The sequence below is a fragment of the Monodelphis domestica genome, chromosome 1 (assembly GCF_027887165.1).
Source record: "Monodelphis domestica isolate mMonDom1 chromosome 1, mMonDom1.pri, whole genome shotgun sequence".
Lineage (NCBI taxonomy): Eukaryota > Metazoa > Chordata > Mammalia > Didelphimorphia > Didelphidae > Monodelphis > Monodelphis domestica.
Window position 1 is genome coordinate 158,739,538 of NC_077227.1, and position 20,107 is coordinate 158,759,644.

Genomic DNA, 20,107 nt, shown 5'->3' on the forward strand with positions numbered 1-20,107 from the left:
ATGAGAAAACTGAAGCAGGCAGAAGCTAAGCAACTTGTCCAAAGTCACATAACTGGTGATTTGAACTCAAGTCTAACTGACTCTAGACCTGGCACTATCCATTATACCACCTACTCCATTTTCAAAGTTGAATGTAAAGAATTGAGGAAATAGGGGGCAGCTAGGTGGCTCAGTGGTCTGAGAGTCAAGCCTAGAGATGGGAAGACCTGGGTCCTTAGATACATCTTAGCTATATGACACTGGGCAAGTCATTTAACCCCCATTGCCTACCATTTATCACTCTTCTTCCTTGAAACTGATACTTAGTATTGATTCTAAGACAGAATGTAAGGATTGTAAATTTTTTTTTAAATGGAGGAAAAATGGAAAGTTATTGCATACAACATCTGAGTGGCAAAGAATAAAAATTAAAGCAAGAGCTGAAAAAGATTAGATGGAAAGGGGAAAAAAACAAATATCAATGACAAAAATCCTCCTCTTTGGAGAACCCTAAAGGTGTTATGGTACTATTCAAAGATGTTCAAATGGTTCTTAGATGGTGATCCCCAAATGACATACTCTCTAATCTTTCACATGTTCTTTCTCTAGGAGGTAGGATGGAATAATAGAATGAGGACTACACTGGTGGTCAAGAGATCAAGGTTCTAGTCTTCACTCTGTCTTGGGCTGGCTTCGTGAACAAGGACTTCTACCACTCTAGGCCTCAAGTTTCTCATTTGTAGAATTAAGGGTCCAGAAGAGATGATCTCTAAGGTCCTTTCCAGAGCTTTGGAGGGACTATATTTTTGTTTTGTTCTTATGTCTTCAAAGCCTAGTACAGTTCCTCATGTATTATTGAGGCTTATTATTGAGACAAGTGACTCAACAAGATGATTGAAAGACAAGCTATTGATCTACATGACTTCTTGCTCATAGTTATCCATTGACTTAGAGTGAGAAGTGACCTCATCTAAATATGAGGTCCTAAGAAGTCAAATGACTTTTCCAAAGTGAGACAGGTGGTTAAGTAGAAGAGAGAGGACCTCTGAATCTGAGTCCTGAACTCCATCCATATATAATGCTGCCATCCCAATGGAGGTCCTTGAGGCCCATTCTAGCTTTAGGATTCCAGGAGTCTATATATTATGTTATTAGTCTGATTCTAAAATTCCATGGATTCTATGTATCATATGATTTGTATGGCATTTTAAAATAGCTGTTTAATTATTTTCAGGAAGGCAATAAATGATAAATTATCAAGATATAAAAAACGATACTTAATTGGTGATCCCATAATGTCATTACTCACTATTTCTTGGCATTTTCTTTTTTTAAGGAGACAGCTAGATGGTATGGTATATAGAGCTCTAGGCCTAGAGTCAAGAACACCTGAATTCAAATCCAACCTCATACCCTTATTAGCAGTATGACCCTGGGCAATTCACCTAATCTCTGTTTGCCTCAGTTTCTTTAACTCTAAAATGGGAATAATAATAGTATCTACCTCCCAGAGTTGTTGTGAGGAACAAATGAGATAGCAATTGGAGAGTACTTAGTGCCTGGTGCATAGTAGGCACTATATAATTGCTTATTTCCTTCTCTGTCCCCTAGGAAGATAGTCAGGGACCCCTTTGGCCATCTAGTGAAGCCTCTAGACTGCTACTCAGAAAAATATTTGTTTGAAAAAAAATAACTAATTAATATTAGTAAGGTTTAAATAATTGAAGGAAACACTAAATTTCAGTTAGAAGTTAGTGAAGAAAAAAATGGAGTTGTAAATTTTCCCATCTAAGTTCATAGACCTCTTGCAAACTATCTATAACCTGCTAAGGAATCATTCATGTACACCAATTAAAAACCTTTGTTCTAGGGGATATGAAATAGAGTTACCTGGGATCTTAGGAGACGAGGCAGTCATATGAAGAGCTAAATTCATACATCTCATTGTCAAAAACAAATATGAATAGGAGTTTTCCAATTGAAAATGAATTTAATGCCTGTTGGAAAATCCAGGTTGTTTTCCCTCCTCAAATCATCTGCAGAGAAATGGGCTTGAGCAGTGATAACTATAGCAAAAGAGCATCGTCCATGAAATTGGGCTCTCTAGTGGATGGGGGGAGGGGGAGTGGATACTCCAAGTGCCTTCTTTCTGAAAACCCATTTAAAGAGTGCTGCATTGTGTACACAGTATGGTGAGATATATTCTCTACTATCAGGCTTTTTTTCTTCATTTTTTTGTATTGATTTTCCAGGCACTTTAGTGTTAAACCATGCCAGAAGTGTTGCTGAGATGAATCACTATTATCCAAAGGCCGCCAGCCTCTTTTCCGACTGACAGAAGGATAATTCCACGTGGATCAAATAAATACAGATGTGTAGTAATTAGTTCTATTCCCAGTGAGGCCATTCCCAGCACACTAAAGATGTGAACGATTATGGAGCCTCACCCCAACAGCTTTTATCAATTTAAACTGCTAAACTACAGGATAGGTCATAACCCAGCCTGCTATTAATAATGTATTTATTGTGTGCAACATTATAAATTAGGGCCATGGAATGGGAAAGAACACCTTTTAACAAGAATAATGTTATCTTTCCACAGAGACATCATATGTGCCTGGCCACTCATCTCAAGTACAGTCCCCAGACAATCAAAAGAATAAAAAACCTCATCCAAGGAAAAGACGCATACATTGTTAGCGGGCTTATCAACAAAGATGATTTAGCTGTGGCCGACATGTTAAATGTGCCTATTCTAGGCTCAGAGCCCGAAGTGGCTCAAATCTATAGTACCAAGTCTGGAAGTAAACGGATCTTTGCCAGCGCCTGTGTACCAGTCCCTCCTGGGGTTTATGATGTCTATAATTTCCGACAAGTAAGCAGCAGTGGGAAGGGATGGGTTCCTGGGCCTCTTAAAATCTTACAGACCCTTTTGGCATTAGTAGCACTTTCCCTTCCAGGCCAGACTCAGGGCCACCTTTACCCAAAGGTAGACTAATGTGGTGTGACTGGAGTGACTTGTTTCAAAACATTTGATCCTCCGGTCACTTCCTAGGGCTGGAAATCCGATCCGTGCCACTGTAGAATGTTAGAGCTGAAAGGGAGCTTAGAGATCACTTGTTTACTCATTAAGTCATAGGATTTAGAGTTGGAACGCAGCTTAGTGACCATCCACTTTCCCTCCTTAAAATTTTTATACATAAAGAAACTGAGGATCTACAAGGCTTAGTGACCAATGGTGCATGGCTAGTAAGTAGTATTTATTACTTGCTAAGGCACTGAAGGCCCATGCTACAATGCAAATGTTATCTGGGAATTTGTCCAGTCATTTTTCATTCATGCCTGACTCTTCATGACTCCTTTTGGGGTTTTCTTGGCAAGATATTGGTATACTTTGCCATTTCCTTCTCCAGCTCATTGTAGAGATGAGGAAACTGAGGCAAACGGGGTTAAGTGAATTGCTTGGGATCACAGGCCAGGTTTGAATTTGGGAAGATGAGTCTCTATGACTCCATGTCTGGCACTCTTTCCACTGCACCACTTAGCTGCTCCAATATATAAGAAGAGAAGCGCATCAATCCATTATCAGCCATTGACATCCTCTTATTTTATGTTAGTTTATCATATTAACCAGTCACTTAACAAAGCCTTGAATGAATGAGACAGGCAAATTTTAATTGGGAGGAAATGGATTGAGCAAGGTCCAGAGTATGGGTTGCTACTTGGGCATTGGAAAATTAAGTTAGGGATCTTTGTGTAGGCAAGGATTAGCCTAAAGGAGCCTTGAGCTCTTTGGAGAAGCAATGTTAGACTTGGAATCAAAGTAACTGAATTTAAATCCCAACTGATATTAAGTAGATGTATAGTTCTCATATGACCTTGTTAGTCCTCAATTTAAAAAAAAAATCCTTACCTTCTGTCTTAGAATAGATACAAGTAACAGTTCCAAAGTAGGATGATTGCAAAGCAAAGTGGGGTGAAGAGACTTGTCCAGGGTCTTAGTTAGGGAGTGTCTGAAGTCAAATTTGAACCCAGGACCTCCCATCTCCAGGCCTGGGTCTCTATCCACTGAGCAACCTAGTCCTCAGTTTTTGAAGGGCTTGGACTAGATAACTTCCAAAGTTTTTTGACTGTAAAGCCTGAGAGAAGAAGGGGCTGCCAAAAGAAAGAAAGAAGGATTGTGGAGGAAGAATAATGAAAAAAAGTCATCAATTATAAACTCTGCTTACTTTGCAGTTTTACCCAAAGCCAAATCCTATGTGGAAAAATCTATTCCAGCAGTTAGAGCCAAGTATATTAGAACTGGAAGGGAACATAGAGATTGTTTAGTCCAACTCTCACCCTGAAATAATGAATCCTACCCACAACATCCTTGACACGTCTGTCATCCTACCCCTACTTAAGAAACACCAGTGATGGGAGACTCACTACCGCCTTGGGTCAGAGCTTTCCATTTTTGGACAGTTCTGATGGAATTTTATCCTTATATGAAAGTGAAATATAACTCCCCCCCCCCAACTTCCATCTCTTATCCCTGCCTTTGCTCCATTGGGCAAATCTGAACAATTCTAATTCATCTTTCACATGATGGCAATCCAAATATTTGAAGACAGTAAACTCATCTCCATTCCAGTTTTCTCTTCTCTAGAACCCAGGTTCTTTTCCTGATCCTAGATGGTGAGGTTTTTGAGTCTCCTCACCTGATCACCCGATCATCCTTTTCTAGACACATTCCATCTGTCTAAAATGTCATGTTTAGACTTGGACATAATCCTGCAGATTTGTTCTAAACAGCACAGAGTCTAGTCAGCACTATGTTCTGCACGGACCTTATAGACACTCCACTTCTGTTAATAAGGACCAAACACATATTAGCTCCTTTGATGTCCATATCACATGGCTGATTCATTTAGAATCAAGCCAATACACCAAGTCATTTAGGACCTGCCATCCACTAAAATCCTGGAGCTTGGGTTGTTTTTTGTTTTTTTCACACAAACTATGTTCCCACCCTTCATGCTTTACTCCTTGCATATGGTTATGGAATTGATTTTTTAAACCCAAGTTACTAAAGATCAAAAGTATTTGGAGAAATTTAACATTAAAAATTAGAACTTGTTTTGCTTTGATTGGGGGGGGGGTTAGTGTTTTTCCACAGAACTATAACTTATCTTTATAACAAAGGAAAGGTAAAGAGTAAATAGCTGTCAATTCTTCACTACTCCTATTTCAGAGCTTGTCACCACCACTGCATGGCCATATGTCCTAGGATTTGAAATCTCCATAAAAACAGAAAATTTTAGTACAGGAAGCATACTTAGAGATCATTTAATCTTATTGATGATCTTAATCATGACCTTCAGAGATCATTAGTTATTCATTAGATCGTAGGATTATGTATCATTATTGGATCATAGAGTCGGAAGGGAGCTTAATTAGATCATCTACTCTAACCCTCTGATTTTTTATATATAAAGAAACTGAGGCCCAAAAAGATAAGTGACCCATCCATGTTCACATGACTAGTAAATGGCATTATTTACTAGTTAAGGCATTGAAAACCTTATTGAAAAATGAAATTATATGAAAAATTATAATTCAAATGTTATCTGGGAAGAGGGATGCATTAATATGTTGTCAACCATTGGTACCTTCTTAATTTAGTTGGTTTATCCTATTAGCCAGTTACTCAGCAAAGCCTTGAAAAAAAATAAGACTAGTAAACTTTAGCTGGGAGGAAATGGGCTGAGCAAAGTCCAGAGTACGTATCAGTTCCAAGACAGAAGAACAGTAAGGGTAGGCAAATGGGTGACTTGCCCAGGGTTATATAGCAAGGAAGTATCTGAGGTCAGATTTGAACCCAGAACCTCTCATCTTCAGGTCTGGCTCTCTAACCCCTGAGCCACCTACCTGCCATGAAAGTTACCTTTGAAGAAGAAAAGAATCCCAGAAATCTACATCATAGTCAAAATCTAGTGGGAGTCCCTGGGGGAATGGTCACCTCAACACAATGACACTAATCCTTCATGGGAATTAGATCACAATATGAAATAAATAATCTGTTTCTCAGTAGGGACTCAGCTAATATACTTCATGCAAGTGAAACCAAACAGACTCTCAGGTGATACAAAGATCAGTGGACAAATTCCATTATCTAATTTCCAGATCTTAAACAATTACATACAGGGCTCATTGGGAGCTCTGCCTTCCTATTTTTTTCAGTGGAAAAACTTAGGCAACCTTTATTCTGAAATATTCTAGAATAATGTAGTCATGTTTTAAGGTCCAGGAAATCTCACTGGGTGGTATTTCTAAAGCACCATAATAATAGTCATATTATAATGGAGTACTAATTTCATTCTTTAGAAAACTTGATTCATCTCACCAAGATAAAAGTCATCAGTTGAGGTTTTGAAAATGGAAAGCATATTGCAGCAAAAGACCTACCCAATCTATTTGCAGGTTCCAGTTTTCTGAATCTACAGATGGTGTTGAATTGATAACACTGGCCTTTAACTGATGAGCATCAGAAGTGTAAAGCTGCCAAAGGAGAGCTGGGACTATTTTAACTTGGGTTGATAGATATTGCTACCAGCTGGATTTGTGCTGAAGATGTCTTTTCCCATTTCTACCCTTTGCAAGTAGAAAATGAATAGGCAACAAAACAGATATATCACATCTTTCAAGCAGAGAGAATCAAACAACAGATGATAGATGTTCGAAAAGAGCACAAAGTCATTTGGTTTATGATTAACTAATTTATTTATAAAAAGCTGTATAACACAGACACAGTGGCATAGCATTTCCTCTTTTGATCCTTGAAACAACAATGAAAGTTCTCTTTCTGGCATGTGCTCTGTATGAAATATTGACATCTTTGGTTAAATAATCAAAAATGGCAATGCTATTTTAAAGCACTGTTCAATTTTCACTTAAAGATAGCACATAATTCTTTCCAGTGGTGTAGTCTTTACAATACTATTGATCCTTTTCATTACTGTAGGGGAGTCATCAACAGAAACCCATTTATAGGATTCTCAGAAGCAACAAATAATAGGATTTGGAGCAAACACATAATAATTCTGAGTGTGGTCGAAGCCCCCAACAATACACTTTAAAAGATGGCTCTGTCAGATTATCCTCCTCAACAATGAAACAAGAATTTTCATGAGATTTTAACAGAGTAAAGGCCCATCCTGCATCTAAAAATATGATTAGATTGCATCAAAATACAGTCGACTATGGAATGTCTTTAATAACACTATAACCAGAGTAGAGACAGAAGCATGTTGGGAAGGAGCATTTACAAAGCTACTATGCTATGCCTATAGCCGTATGAAGTGCAGTTTTGTTATTTAAATGCCCACATTAGCCACCAACCTATTTAGATAGTGACTATATGGCTGCCTAGAGAATAAAGTCTGTTTTGACCTTCTTTAAGTGCTCCAAGAATTCATGGTGGCTACCAGGACAGCAGGGAACCTCCGGAGGGCTACCGGAATATTATCCCCATGTTTTTGGGTTTATAGAATGGCAAACTGAAAAAGCTTTATAGGACAGATGTAGCCCCACCAAAACAATTTTCACTCTTCCTCAGAACAATGTCACCCTTTATCAGAATAATTTTGGGAACACCATCGCTGACCAACAACCCCTCGAGGAGGCATTACAAACATGACCCTCAAGGCAGTCTTAGGAGGAAGGGACAAAATAAGAATCAACGTCAGGATAGAGTTCTTAGCAAGAAGGCAGAAAGAGGATAAGCCTGCATCAATGTGAACAAAGAAAGCCAAGTCCCCTTCGTATGTGTACTAACTGGAAATTCACAGGCATAAGGGCAGAAAATGTCAGAAGTAGTTCATGGAGTGTCACCAGCCCTGCGCTGCATGTGACTGTCCCTGCCTCTGCCTTCTCATTCCACAATGGGGGATTTGGTATCTGTGTCCCTTCAGTTTCAGGGTATGTTCACGTATGACTGTGCCCCTTAGTATAACTATAACAGAAGGTATTTGTGTGTGTGTACAGGGGGAGTGAGGAGTCAGCCAAGTCAAAAGTGGCTTTTCATATACTGTAATATGAAACTAATTATAAGGTAGAGGAAGGAGGATGGAAATGGAGAAATCATCTCAAAAGAGAAAGACTTATTACTAGGTTGACCCCAAAATGTCTGTGGCTATTCTAAAAGACCATCTACCAAGCTGTAGAGGCACTGTGACCTGCACTGATGAAGTCATAGCCCTTCTAAACAGATATACCCAAGACTGTTACCTCAGTATTGCCCAAAATTATGTAGGTGTAGCTGGTACAAGTTCAGGAGAAATGGATTATTAAGTATCAGATTGGCTACTTGTTTTCCTTTCTTCTCCTTCTTTCTCCTCTCCTTTCTCCCCCTTTCCACATGGAGATGGAAATTTCTGTGGATCTTGATGAATTCCCTCTCATTATTCAAATTTTCAATTGGTTGAGCCCACTTCTAATCTTGTGGGAACTTTCCTCATTCCCAAAACTGTAATAAAAGAGTTAAGAACTCTGATCAGCCCAATTACCAACCATGATTCTAGAGAACCAGTGATAAGGAATACTACCCACATCCTTAGAGGTGATAGACCCAATATGAAGAATAAGATGTAATTTTTTGGACATGGCCAAAGTGGAAATTTGTTTTGATTGACTATACATACTATACAAGTTGTTTTTTTTTTTCTTTCTTGATTTAGGGTTGGGGGAGATGAGATACTGAAGGAAAGAAAAATAAATATTTGTTAGTGGAAAAAATTGTCTTTGAAGGCAAGGAATGTTTTATGTTTATCTTTGCCTGACACATGGTAGACAATTAATAAATACTTGCTGATTATCTGAAGGTAATATTGGTGCATAAACTAGGAGTGAGTACATTGATTCTCTTAAGAAGAAAGACATGTCCAGAGATGCCACATTTCTATCACCTGTCTTGATCACGTGACCTATATGGTCATAAATGGTTTCCTGACCTACTGAATGAGATCCTGTCAAATATATTAAGGAGAAAAAATATATTTTATAGATTAAAACATTAAAAATTTCAACCAAGCCAGAACAGCTAAAGTTTTGAAGAATAGCTTAATGCTTTAGTACTGAAAAAAAAATAGTACCATATGACCAATCAATAAATAAACACATAATTCTCCAAAGGACAAATAAAAGCACTAAGATTCAGTTACACACATTTTAGCCCAAGTGACAGAATTTATTGTTGAAGATACCAAGCATACAGTTTCAAAACCAATGGCCTAAGATTGTTCCTAGTTTAAAATTATTTTTTTATATCTTATACTTTCCTTAAAATTGCTCCCACAGAGCCATATTTCATCAGGGTGGCCTATATTGTGATGTAGAATATAGCTCCTGTCTGACTCATTCAATAGACTTGGAGGTACTAGATTCTGACTCATATGGTGATGAAACTCTGAACTGAGCAAGGTTGGTTCCTCAGGTGAGAGGCAGATAGTCCGTTGCTGGGACCAGAGTCTAAATCTTTCTATCCTAGTAAGTCCTGCCCAAATTTAGGCTCCTCTAATTGTAGCCTTCAAACCTACAGATTCAACTCCATGTCATGATCAAGTATTATAAAAAGTCTCAACAGGCAAAAGAAAAACTGAATAAAAATACCATTTGGAATATTATAGGTTATTTAGACCTGGAAGGAATCCTAGATGTCATCTATTCAATCCTCTCATTTTATAAATGAAGAAAATTAAGCCTAAAGAGGTTCCCAAAGCTTATACAGCTAATAAGTGATAGAATCAGTAATAAGTCATGTGACTCCAATTTCATCACTACTCTGTTGTGAACTTTTCTCATGGAACCTTATTGTGAAGATATCTTACAAATTAAACAAGTTAATATATTAATGAATGACCTAAGAAGCTAGCTTTGGGGATGAGGGGCAAGAGAGGGGGAATGGAGTAGGCTGTTAATATCATTGGATCCAGGCAGAAAGGTAGCATTTTGTAGTGGAAAGGGCTTCCTTTGGAGACATTTGGATTTGAGCCCTGGTTCTGATATCTACAAGTTGGATGATCTCTGTCAAATTATTTTAACCTCTCCAAGTCTCAGTTTCCTTATTGTCAAATCTCCCCACAGGGGGAACATTAATAACACTGGAATTGCCTGCCTCATAGGTTTAAAGAAAAATACTTTGTTAGCTTTAAAGCGCTGTATGAAGTTTTTAAAAATCCACTTTCATCCACAGATGGTGGAAAGCCTAAGTCAACTCATCGTTGATAATCTGGATGTGCAACGTTGGATTTTTAAAGTGGACAGTGACTTTAAAGGCAATGGAACTGCATTTTGTGACATCCTTTCCCACCTAAATTGCTATAGTTGGGTCTTACGGGAAAGTCACAAACATGGTGTCAACGACTGGAGTAAGAAATGGGCACACGTGAGTTTTCATTAAGTTATACTGGATGGGGAGACAATAAACCTGGGTTCTGGCTCTAGCTCTGTCACCAGTTAGCTTTGAGACTGTGGGCAAGTCATTTCACTTCTCTAGGTATCCCTTTCCTTCTCTCTAAAATGAGGAAAGTGGACTAGATGGTTCTGAAGGTCCTTTCCTACTTAAAAGTTTTATGTCATATTTTCAAATTGGTTGGAGCCATTTAGCAGTGAATATTTTACCATATTCAAATGAAAATACTTAGAAATTTCATATGGAACTGTTTTTGTCATGTCATCTTAGCAATCTGTTGGGTTAGCTGCTTTTTATTATGAGAGTTCTGAGTGGTTAGTTGCCATTTAGAAGCCAGAGTAAGACAGCATTGTCAGGATTCACAAGTTATTAATGACAGCCAAAGAAGATTTATGTGACTTCTGTCTCCTCAAGCCAGTCAGGAAAGGGGTATTGTCCTAATCAGCACATTTCCACCATGACTAAACACGAGACTCTAAGCAAATGGTTTGGAATCTGTGTATTTTTTTTCCCTTGCATGTTGACTGAGGGAAAGAAGGAAGAAGTGTAACTAATGAGTTCCAAACTCATCTCAATGATGGCTGGTAGTTTGTGCCATACTAAGAGGCAAGCGAACACATCAGTCAAGTTTACCCATCTACAACTGGACTTACTAGGCAACAGAGTAGAATGGAAAAAGACTTGAATATGAATCCAGTATAAACCTGGTTCATATCCTGCTTCTGACAGTACCTATGTGACTATGGGTATGTCACCTCTCTGAACCTCAGTTTCCTCATATGTGAAATGGAAATAATAATATGCATACTCTCTGTCCTTTAGGGTCATTGTGAAGGAAGTGCCAAAAGGGTTTGTACTGTTACTAGTAGCAGAGCTTTTTTCAGCCACTCCCAGTTCCTATGCTTTTCTATTGGTCCAGCCAACTAGGTCTATACACCCAGGTGAGATAGAGCTTATAGGAAAATGCAGCCACACATAGTCTGACTGCTTCCTTGCCTATTCGTCTAGCATTTGGCTATAAACTTGGATCTGCGTCTGCTCTGAGCATCCCTCCTTGAGAGGTAGATATGAATCAAGGCACCAGTGATGCACAGGGAGGGGTACGCTGGAGAGCACAGCATTTTTCATGTTAGAGAGAAATGATAAATACATCTAGAGAACAGTCAGAAGAGAAAAAGAGTTCACTTTGACAAATGTTCCTATTCTCCCCATGATCTATTCTTTGTTGTTTTTTCCTCTATCAGCAAAATGGACTGAATGCACTACCTGTCACTGAAAGCCTTTTACATATTATTTAGAGGATACCAAAGTGAATTACTCTTCTGGAGAAAAAAATAATACAAGGAAAATGTATTTAATTTTGAGGCCCATAAAGGTTTCCTATGTATTCTTGAGTCTGGATTATATATTATCTTTTATAGGGATTTGTTTTTTAAAGTGAGATTGTTTAATGTAAATCATCAGTATCATTATTTGGGGTGTTTTAAAATTAGAGATTTTTTTAATATGTAAAATGTTTGCTGATCTAAATATTTCATAACCTAAACCATTGAAGGGCGTGTCTAATATTTAAGGATTTCCTGCTTTGCTGTGATAAATTTGTAGTGTGATGTATATCATAGAGAATTAGAAAACACCTAAATTGGGATGAGTGGTACATAGATTAAATTATGCTTCCAGTTGTAAATTATATTAGTTAAAATTCAGCTGAATTTTCATTGCTGTGAATTATGTTTTGTAGCAAGTGCAACACACATATTTGGAAAGACTGAAAATAAATGTTGATTGGACCCTGAGCCTAAGAAATGATGCATAGCTTAGCCAAATCATTTGTAAGAGCTTTTCAAGGAGCAGCTAAGTGGTTCATTGGTTTGAGATGGGAGATCCTGGGTTCAAATTTGACCTCAGACACTTCCTGGCTGTGTGACTCTGAACAAGTCTTCTAACCCCCATTTCCTAGCCCTTACCATTCCAATACACAGTATTGATTCTAAGATGGAAGGTAAGGGTTTGGGTTTTTTTAAGAGCTTATCTTAAGAAAAAACTGATTCAGTAAACTTTTCATAAATTCAGGCCAGCTCTTAAATACTGTCCGGTAAAAGGATAAAAAAAAAGTCAATGAATCTTTTTGCAAATGATAGTTGACATTTTTAATGCCTTCAAAGTTAGACCAGAGTAGAGACCTTTACCCTAATGTATTACGATCCCCATTGAGTTTTGCCATTGGGCGAGCACAGGACTCAAACTGGCCTTTTGTTTCTGCTGCACACTGTCAGAGCGCTTCATGTTGAGACATCGAAGCTTCAGCTCCAGAGCCCCGATATGGTTTAGGCTCCTCTTACAGGACAGAGACCTGTTTCTTTTGATAAGGAAGACACTGCACCGCCAAACCTAGCACGACACACCCCAAACATCCGGTTCTTAGGCGTTTCCGCTTCCTGCTGAAAGGTTATCCCGCGGGCCAGGAGTCCGGAGAAAAACTCCATTTGGAGATGACTGGAAACACTAAATTATGTTAATACCCTGAAGAGCTTCGTTTGCATTCCGTTAGTGGAGTCAGGAGATTAACGCCATGTTGTTCCAGTGTTCTCCAAAGGTTGTGAGGTTCTCTGCCGTTCTGGGCACACGGCAGTCTAGATGGAGGCGTGATTTTGAGCCGGCCGAGGGGCATTCGAGAATGGTTCTGTATTTCTGTGCCAAGCTGTAATAATGATAACTTTTACATAGCCTGTGAGCTATGCCGAGAGCCTCGCTTATATTATTTCTCTGATCTCTTCAGCAACAATCATTGCCAGCATTTATATATTTTTTGCAAAGTCGGGGGCAGCTAGGTGGCTTGGAGGATTGAAAGCCAGGCGGAAAGACAGGAGGTGCTTTATTCAAATTTCGATGCAGAAACTTTCTAGCTGTGCGGCAAATCGCTTGACCCGCCATGGCCTAGCCCTTACCGGTCTTCTGCCTTGGAACCAATACACAGTATTGACTCTAAGATAGAAAGAAGGTTTAAAAAAAAAAAAGAGTTGTAAAGTATGGGAAGCAGCTAGGTAGACTACGGATAGAATACCAGGCCTAGGGTCAATGGGACCTGGGTTCAAATGGGGCTTCCGATACTTCCTAGCTGTGTGACCCTGAGCAAGTCACTAAACCTCCATTGCCTCACTTTTACCGTTTTTTCTGCCTTGGAACCACAATGCTTAGTATTGATTTTAAGACAGAAGAGAAGGGTTAAAAAAAAAAAGTTTTGCAGCTAGGTCCCAATTATTCCAAATAATAAATCCCCTAAACTGGTCACTTTATTTGAATTTACACCACAGGGTTCCATTGTGCTGGAACCAACTACTGCCTTATTTTATAGGACTATAACTTTGAATTGTATGAATTCAAATCCTTAAGACCACTTGAGAGATTCATTATTTGCACTAATGAAGACCTAATTGAACATGTCATCTCAGTTGATCATACAATAGCCCCTTAAGTTAGGTACTCTTATATTCCCCATTTTTCAGGTGAGGAAACTGAGACTTTAAGAGATTTTTTTCCACATCTTTTTCTGCCTTTTCCACTTCTCAGATGTCCTCATATTCTCCCTCTTCCCCCTACAAAAACAAGGTCTTGGGAAAGAATATAACTAAACTCATTCACATTCCTTATGCCTGTTAAGTATGGACCCAGGCTTCCAACGTGGAGAGAGTGGGACTGTCTCTGTACACCAACTTGTCCACTTAAATCTCCTTCACACACAAGTGTCTTTGTGCACAAAAAGCACAGACAATCTTCATTCTCGGTTACCGAGAGACTACTACCAATGAACTTTTTTTTAACCTAAATAAGGACTTAAGTTTTAAGCTAAGGAAATGCATGGCATCAGACATCCAACAGGAAACTAGGATAATAGGACAGGCTAGCCAGTGTTCCTTATAATTAGTCTATTCTGGGGCCTCAGTTTAGTCATCTGTAAAATGGAGATAAAAATACTTGCTCTTCTAGTTTCACTGCCATGATCATAAGACATTCAATAAATATGAACTATTTATCCTACCAGGAGCACCTGGGAAGCTCAGTGGATAGAGCTAGACCTGGAGTCAGAAACATCTGACTCTAAATGACTCCGTGTCATTTCATTTTCTAGTGTGTCCCCATTTTATAGATGTGGAACTAAGAAAAATACAGTTTAAGTGGCTTGCCCAGGGTCAAATAGCTAGTAATTATCTGAGACCAGATTTAAATTCAGAACTTCCTTACTATAGGCCTGACACTCTATCCACTATACCATCTAGCTATGTTTGCATATATTTATGTATGTGCAAATATATACATATTATACACATGTGTGAATATACATGTATAGTTTGTATATATGCACATACACACTGATGACTAAATACCAGAAAATCAACTCCATCAGTGAAAAACAATTTAAATTAATGAATTCATTTCTGTTAGCAACAATACAGTGAAGAATCATTTGTTATTTTTATTTTTTAATTTGTTTTTTGAAAATTCTATTTAATTAGTCAATTTAGAATATTATTGCTTGGTTACAAAAATCATATCCTTTCCATCCCTCCCCTTCCCCCAACTCTTCTTCCCATAGCAGATGCACAATTCCACTGGGTATTACATGTATCCTTGATCAGAACCTATTTCCATGTTGTTGATGTTTGCACTAGGATATCATTTAGAGTTTACATCCCCAATCATATCCCCATTACCCACGTAACCAAGCAGTTGTTTTTCTTCTGTGTTTCTACTCCCACAGTTCATTCTCTGAATGTGGATAGGGTACTTTCTCATGTGTCCCTCAGAACTGTCTTGGATCATTGCATTGCTGCTAGTAGAGAAGTCCATTATGTTCGATTGTACCACAGTGTCTCAGTCTCTGTGTACAATGTTCTCCTGGTTCTGCTCCTCTCACTCTGCATCAATCCCTGGAGGTCGTTCCAATTCACATGGAATTCCTCCACTTTATTATTCCTTTGAGCACAATAGTATTCTATTGCCAACAGATATCACAATTTGTTCAACCATTCCCCAATTGAAGGGCATCCCCTCAGTTTCCAATTTTTTGCCACCACAAAGAGCACAGCTATGAATATTCTTATACAAGTCTTTTTCTTTATTATCTCTTTGGGGTACAAACCCAGCTATGGCTGGATCAAAGGGCAGATAGTCTTTTATCGCCCTTTGGGCATTGTTCCAAATTGCCATCCAGAATGGTTAGATCAATTCACAACTCCACCAGCAATTAATTAGTGCCCCAACTTTGCCATATCCTCTCTAGCCTTCATTACTGTCCTTTGCTGTCATGTTAGCCAATCTGCTAGGTGTGAGGTGATACCTCAAAGTTGTTTTGATTTGCATCACTCTAATTATAAGAGATTTAGAACAACTTTTCATGTGTTTATTAATAGTTTTGATTTCTTTATCTGAAAATTGCCTGTTCATGTCCCTTGCCCATTTATCAATTGGAGAATGGCTTGATTTTTTGTACAACTGATTTAGCTCCTCATAAATTCAAATAATTAGATCTTTGTCAGAGATTTTTGTTATGAAGATTTTTTCCCCAAATTGTTGCTTCCCTTATAGTTTTGGTTTCCTTGGTTTTGTTTCTACAACAATTTTTTAATTTAAGATAATCAAAATTACTTATTTTACATTTTGTGATTTTTTTCTAACTCTTGCTTGATTTTAAAGCCTTTCCTTTCCCAAAGATCTGACAAGTATACTATTCTGTGTTCACCTAATCTGCTTATAGTTTTCTTCTTTATATTCAAGTCATTCACCCATTGAGTTTATCTTGGTGTAGGGTGTGAGATGTTGATCCAAACCTAATCTCTCCCATACTGTCTTCCAATTTTCCCAGCAGTTTTTATCAAATAATGGATTTTTGTCCCAAAACCTGGGATCTTTGGGCTAATCATAGACAATCTTACTGAGGTCACTTACCCCCACGTCTATTCCACTGATTCTCCCTCCTGTCTCTTAGTCAGTACCATATTGTTTTGATGACTACTGCTTTATAGTATAGTTTGCGATCTGGTACTGCAAGGCCACCTTCCTTTGCATTTTTTTCATTATTTCCATGGAAATCCTTGATCTTTTGTTCTTCCAAATGAACTTTGCTATAGTTTTTTCTAATTTAGTAAAAAAAAATGTTTTGGTAGTTTGATGGGTATGGCACTAAATAAGTAAATTAGTTTGGGAAGGATTGTCATTTTTATTACTTTAGCTCATCCTACCCATGAGCTAAATGGTTTTCCAATTGTTTAGATCTAGTTTTAGTTGTGTAGAAAGTGTTTTGTATTTATGTTCATATAGTTCCTGTATTTGTCTTGGCAGATAGATTCCTAAGAATTTTATATTATCTAGGGTGATTTTAAATGGAATTTCTCTTTCTACTTCTTGCTACTGAAATGTGTTGGAAATATATGGAAATGCTGATGACTTATGTGGGTTTATTTTGTATCCTGTAACTGTAAAAATTAAATTAGTCTCTAGCAATAGAAATATTATATTTTATGAGATTTATTAAAGATTATTAGAAATCAAGGAATAAAGAAATACTAAATAAGAAAACCATGTGCCTAGGGCTAATTAGCCCATTCAGAGTTTACTTACTACATCTTGAAATGGCCAAGTAGAGAGTGCATGTGAGGCAGAGAGCCCATTAAATACTAATTGTGATCTCACCCAGGTGGAGTCTCAGGTGAGAATTATAGGGAATTCTAGGAAATACCAAGGACTTCTGGGGATTGAAGTCTAGGGTTGAAATATCTATTTTGCATGCCCCCTCTGAGGCCTGAGGAAGACTAGTCTCTCCGCTGGGTCTTGTAAACAGACCAACTTTGAAATTACAATAATTTGAGGATATGAGGAAAAGAGAACAAAACCAATAATTGCTAGATGCATTGACAAAAAGCCAGTTAGGGGGCAGTCCCATTTGGCACGAAAGTATACATACAAACCCCACACAGTTCAGATCATTACATCCCAAAGTTCACTCTGGATCTTCTCATGTGGTCTGTGGAGGCATTTTCATGGTGTCTTCTCCAAACAGTTCAGTTTCTGGATTTGGAGAAGTATCATGTTTCTTAACCGAAAATTACTCTCTTAAGGAATTTAAACTTTGCAATTTAAAATAATAATAATTTTACATTCCTCCCCTGAAGAGGGTGATTGAAAAACACAGGGATCACTTAGGTATGCATGGCTGAGTTATGAGGTATATGCATTAATTGGTAAGAGAAATCAAAAACATAAAAAAAAATAATTTCAGGATGAAATATAGACTATCAAAGTCTTATGTGTAAAAAATTCCAAGTAAAGGAAAAATAAATTTAAACCAGGTCCTTGAATCAGGACCCAATTAAAAAAAGCAATTAAGCATTTATCCAATCAGTTGCCAGGACTACAGAAAGTTGCCACATCATGAAAGACAGAAAAAGGACTAGATTATAGGAGTCAGGTAGGAGCCAAATTTGAGATACTTGTCTGTAAGTATTTTCACAAAGAGTGTGGATACAAGGAAGGCCTATGTCTTAATGGATGTTAAGCATCGCAACCTTGAATCTCACACTAGTTTCAAGTCCTTTTGTCATGGCTTAGAATTTTCATCAACCCCATCGGGATTGGTTTCTTCTTTTTTTGACCTGTGTGCTCTTTTGGCATAATTCAGGTTTAGCTTTCTGCTTCTTTGGCCCTGTGCAATGGCTCTTTTGTATATCTTGTCCTGGAATCTGACAGAGTCATAAACAAAGGCCCATAATTTTTTTAAAGAATTAGTGGCATCATTTTTTCAGTCTCAAGCTTTTGGGGCATGCATTGACATTATAGCAAATTTATTTTGAACTTATATTACTGCAAAATCAAAAAAGTTAAAGAAAATCTTAATACTGGTGACGTACTTCAAATATAAAATATAAATATAAATATAAAAATGAGAGAAAAAATAAAAACTGAAATCGTATATTGCACATGCAATAAAAATATAAAAATAAAAGAGTTTTAAAATTCCAAATATAGCTTATAATCGTTGACACACTGTATCAGCTAAGGAAATACAGAATACAAGATTTTTAATAAAAAATGAGATCCATTTCCTCTTCATATCTGGCCATTATCCACTGGGAGTACAAGCAAATTATTCTTACAAGGTAAGTGTTTTTTTTTAAATAAAGAACAGTAGTACAGCATGTACAATATTCCCAAAATTCACAATACCCAGTTAAGTTCAATAGCAAACAAATCCACTATCATATTTCATATAAGTTGCTGTATGGCATTTTTAAAAGCCTATGAACTGATAGATATTTGTCACAATTTTTACAGACATAGAAAATCTTTCAACATTGGCAAATACACTTTTAAACAAAGTAAAACTTATTTGGGTCTAGAACATCATCAAGAAATCTAAATATTTAAAAATGTGGCAGAGGAGTCTAGGGGAAAAAAAAGCTCTGTACTATTGATGTTGGGTAAAGTGAGCTGAAGAGTTATAAATGAGAGATGCTCTTCTTTTGGGAGTCATCTAGGGGTATTATGCCCTGGGATTAACTTCCAGCTCCTTTGGTATGAGACTGTGATGTCCCATCCGTTCACATTTTTATTTTTGCATCTATATTCATTAAGAAGATTGGTCTATAGTTTTCTTTCTGTTTTTGACCTGCCTGACTTTGGAATCAGTACCATATTTGTGTCATAAAAGGAATTTGGTAGAATCTCTTTGCTTAGTCTGTCAAATTGTTTGTATAATATTGGGATTTGTTGTTCTTTGAATGTTTGATAGAATTCATTTGTGAATCCATCTGGTCCTGGGGGTTTTTTCTTAGGGAGTTCTTTGATGGATTTTTCAATTTCTTTTTCTGATATGGGGTTATTTAGGTATTCTATTTCTTCTTCGGTTAATCTAGACAATTTATATTTTTGTAAATATTTATCTATATCACCTAGATTGCCATATTTATTGCCATATAATTGTACATAATAGTTTTTAATGATTGCCTTAATTTCCTCTTTATTAGAGGTGAGGTCTCCCTTTTCATCTATGAGACTGTCAGTTTGGTTTTCTTTTTTTAATTTAGATTGATCAGTACTTTGTCTATTTTATTTGTTTCTTCAAAGTACCAGCTTCTAGTCTTATTTATTAAATCAATAGTTCTTTGACTTTTAATTTTATTAATTTCTCCTTTGATTAGGATCTCTAATTTAGTTTTCATCTGAGGATTTTTAATTTGTTCACTTCCTAGTTTTTTTTTTATTTGCATGCCTAATTCATTGATCGATGCCCTCTGTAATTTGTTAATATATGAACTCAAGGATATAAATTTCCCCCTAAGTCCTGCTTTAGCTGCATCCCATAGATTTTGAAAGGATGTCTCATCATTGTAATTTTCTTCAATGAAATTATTGTTTCTCTGATTTGTTCTTTAACTGATTTTGGAGAATCGTATTATTTAATTTCCAATTAATTTTTTATTTGCCTCTCCATGTACTCTTACTAATTATTATTTTATTGCATTGTGATCCAAAAAGGTTGCATTTATTATTTCTGCTCTTTGTACTTGTTTGCAATGTTTTTATGCCCTAGTACATGGTCAATCTTTGTGAATGTACCGTGAGCTGCTAAAAAGAAATTGTATTCCTTTTTGTCCCTATTTATTTTTCTCCACATATCTACTA

The 20,107-nt window shown here is 37.2% G+C and overlaps 1 protein-coding gene across 7 annotated transcripts in view; it reads left to right on the forward strand.

Annotated features, from left to right (window-relative positions):
- IQCH (IQ motif containing H) overlaps positions 1-20,107 on the forward strand; it is a 359,480-nt gene that overhangs the window by 214,971 nt on the left and 124,402 nt on the right. For 6 of the 7 annotated variants that reach the window (XM_007479608.3, XM_007479609.3, XM_056808701.1 and 3 more), the window contains 2 exons: positions 2,582-2,854; positions 10,211-10,402. In XM_007479608.3, coding sequence (XP_007479670.2) covers positions 2,582-2,854; positions 10,211-10,402 — 465 coding nt within the window. The remainder of the gene's footprint in view (positions 1-2,581; positions 2,855-10,210; positions 10,403-20,107) is intronic. The other variant, XM_056808700.1, reaches the window with a different exon arrangement.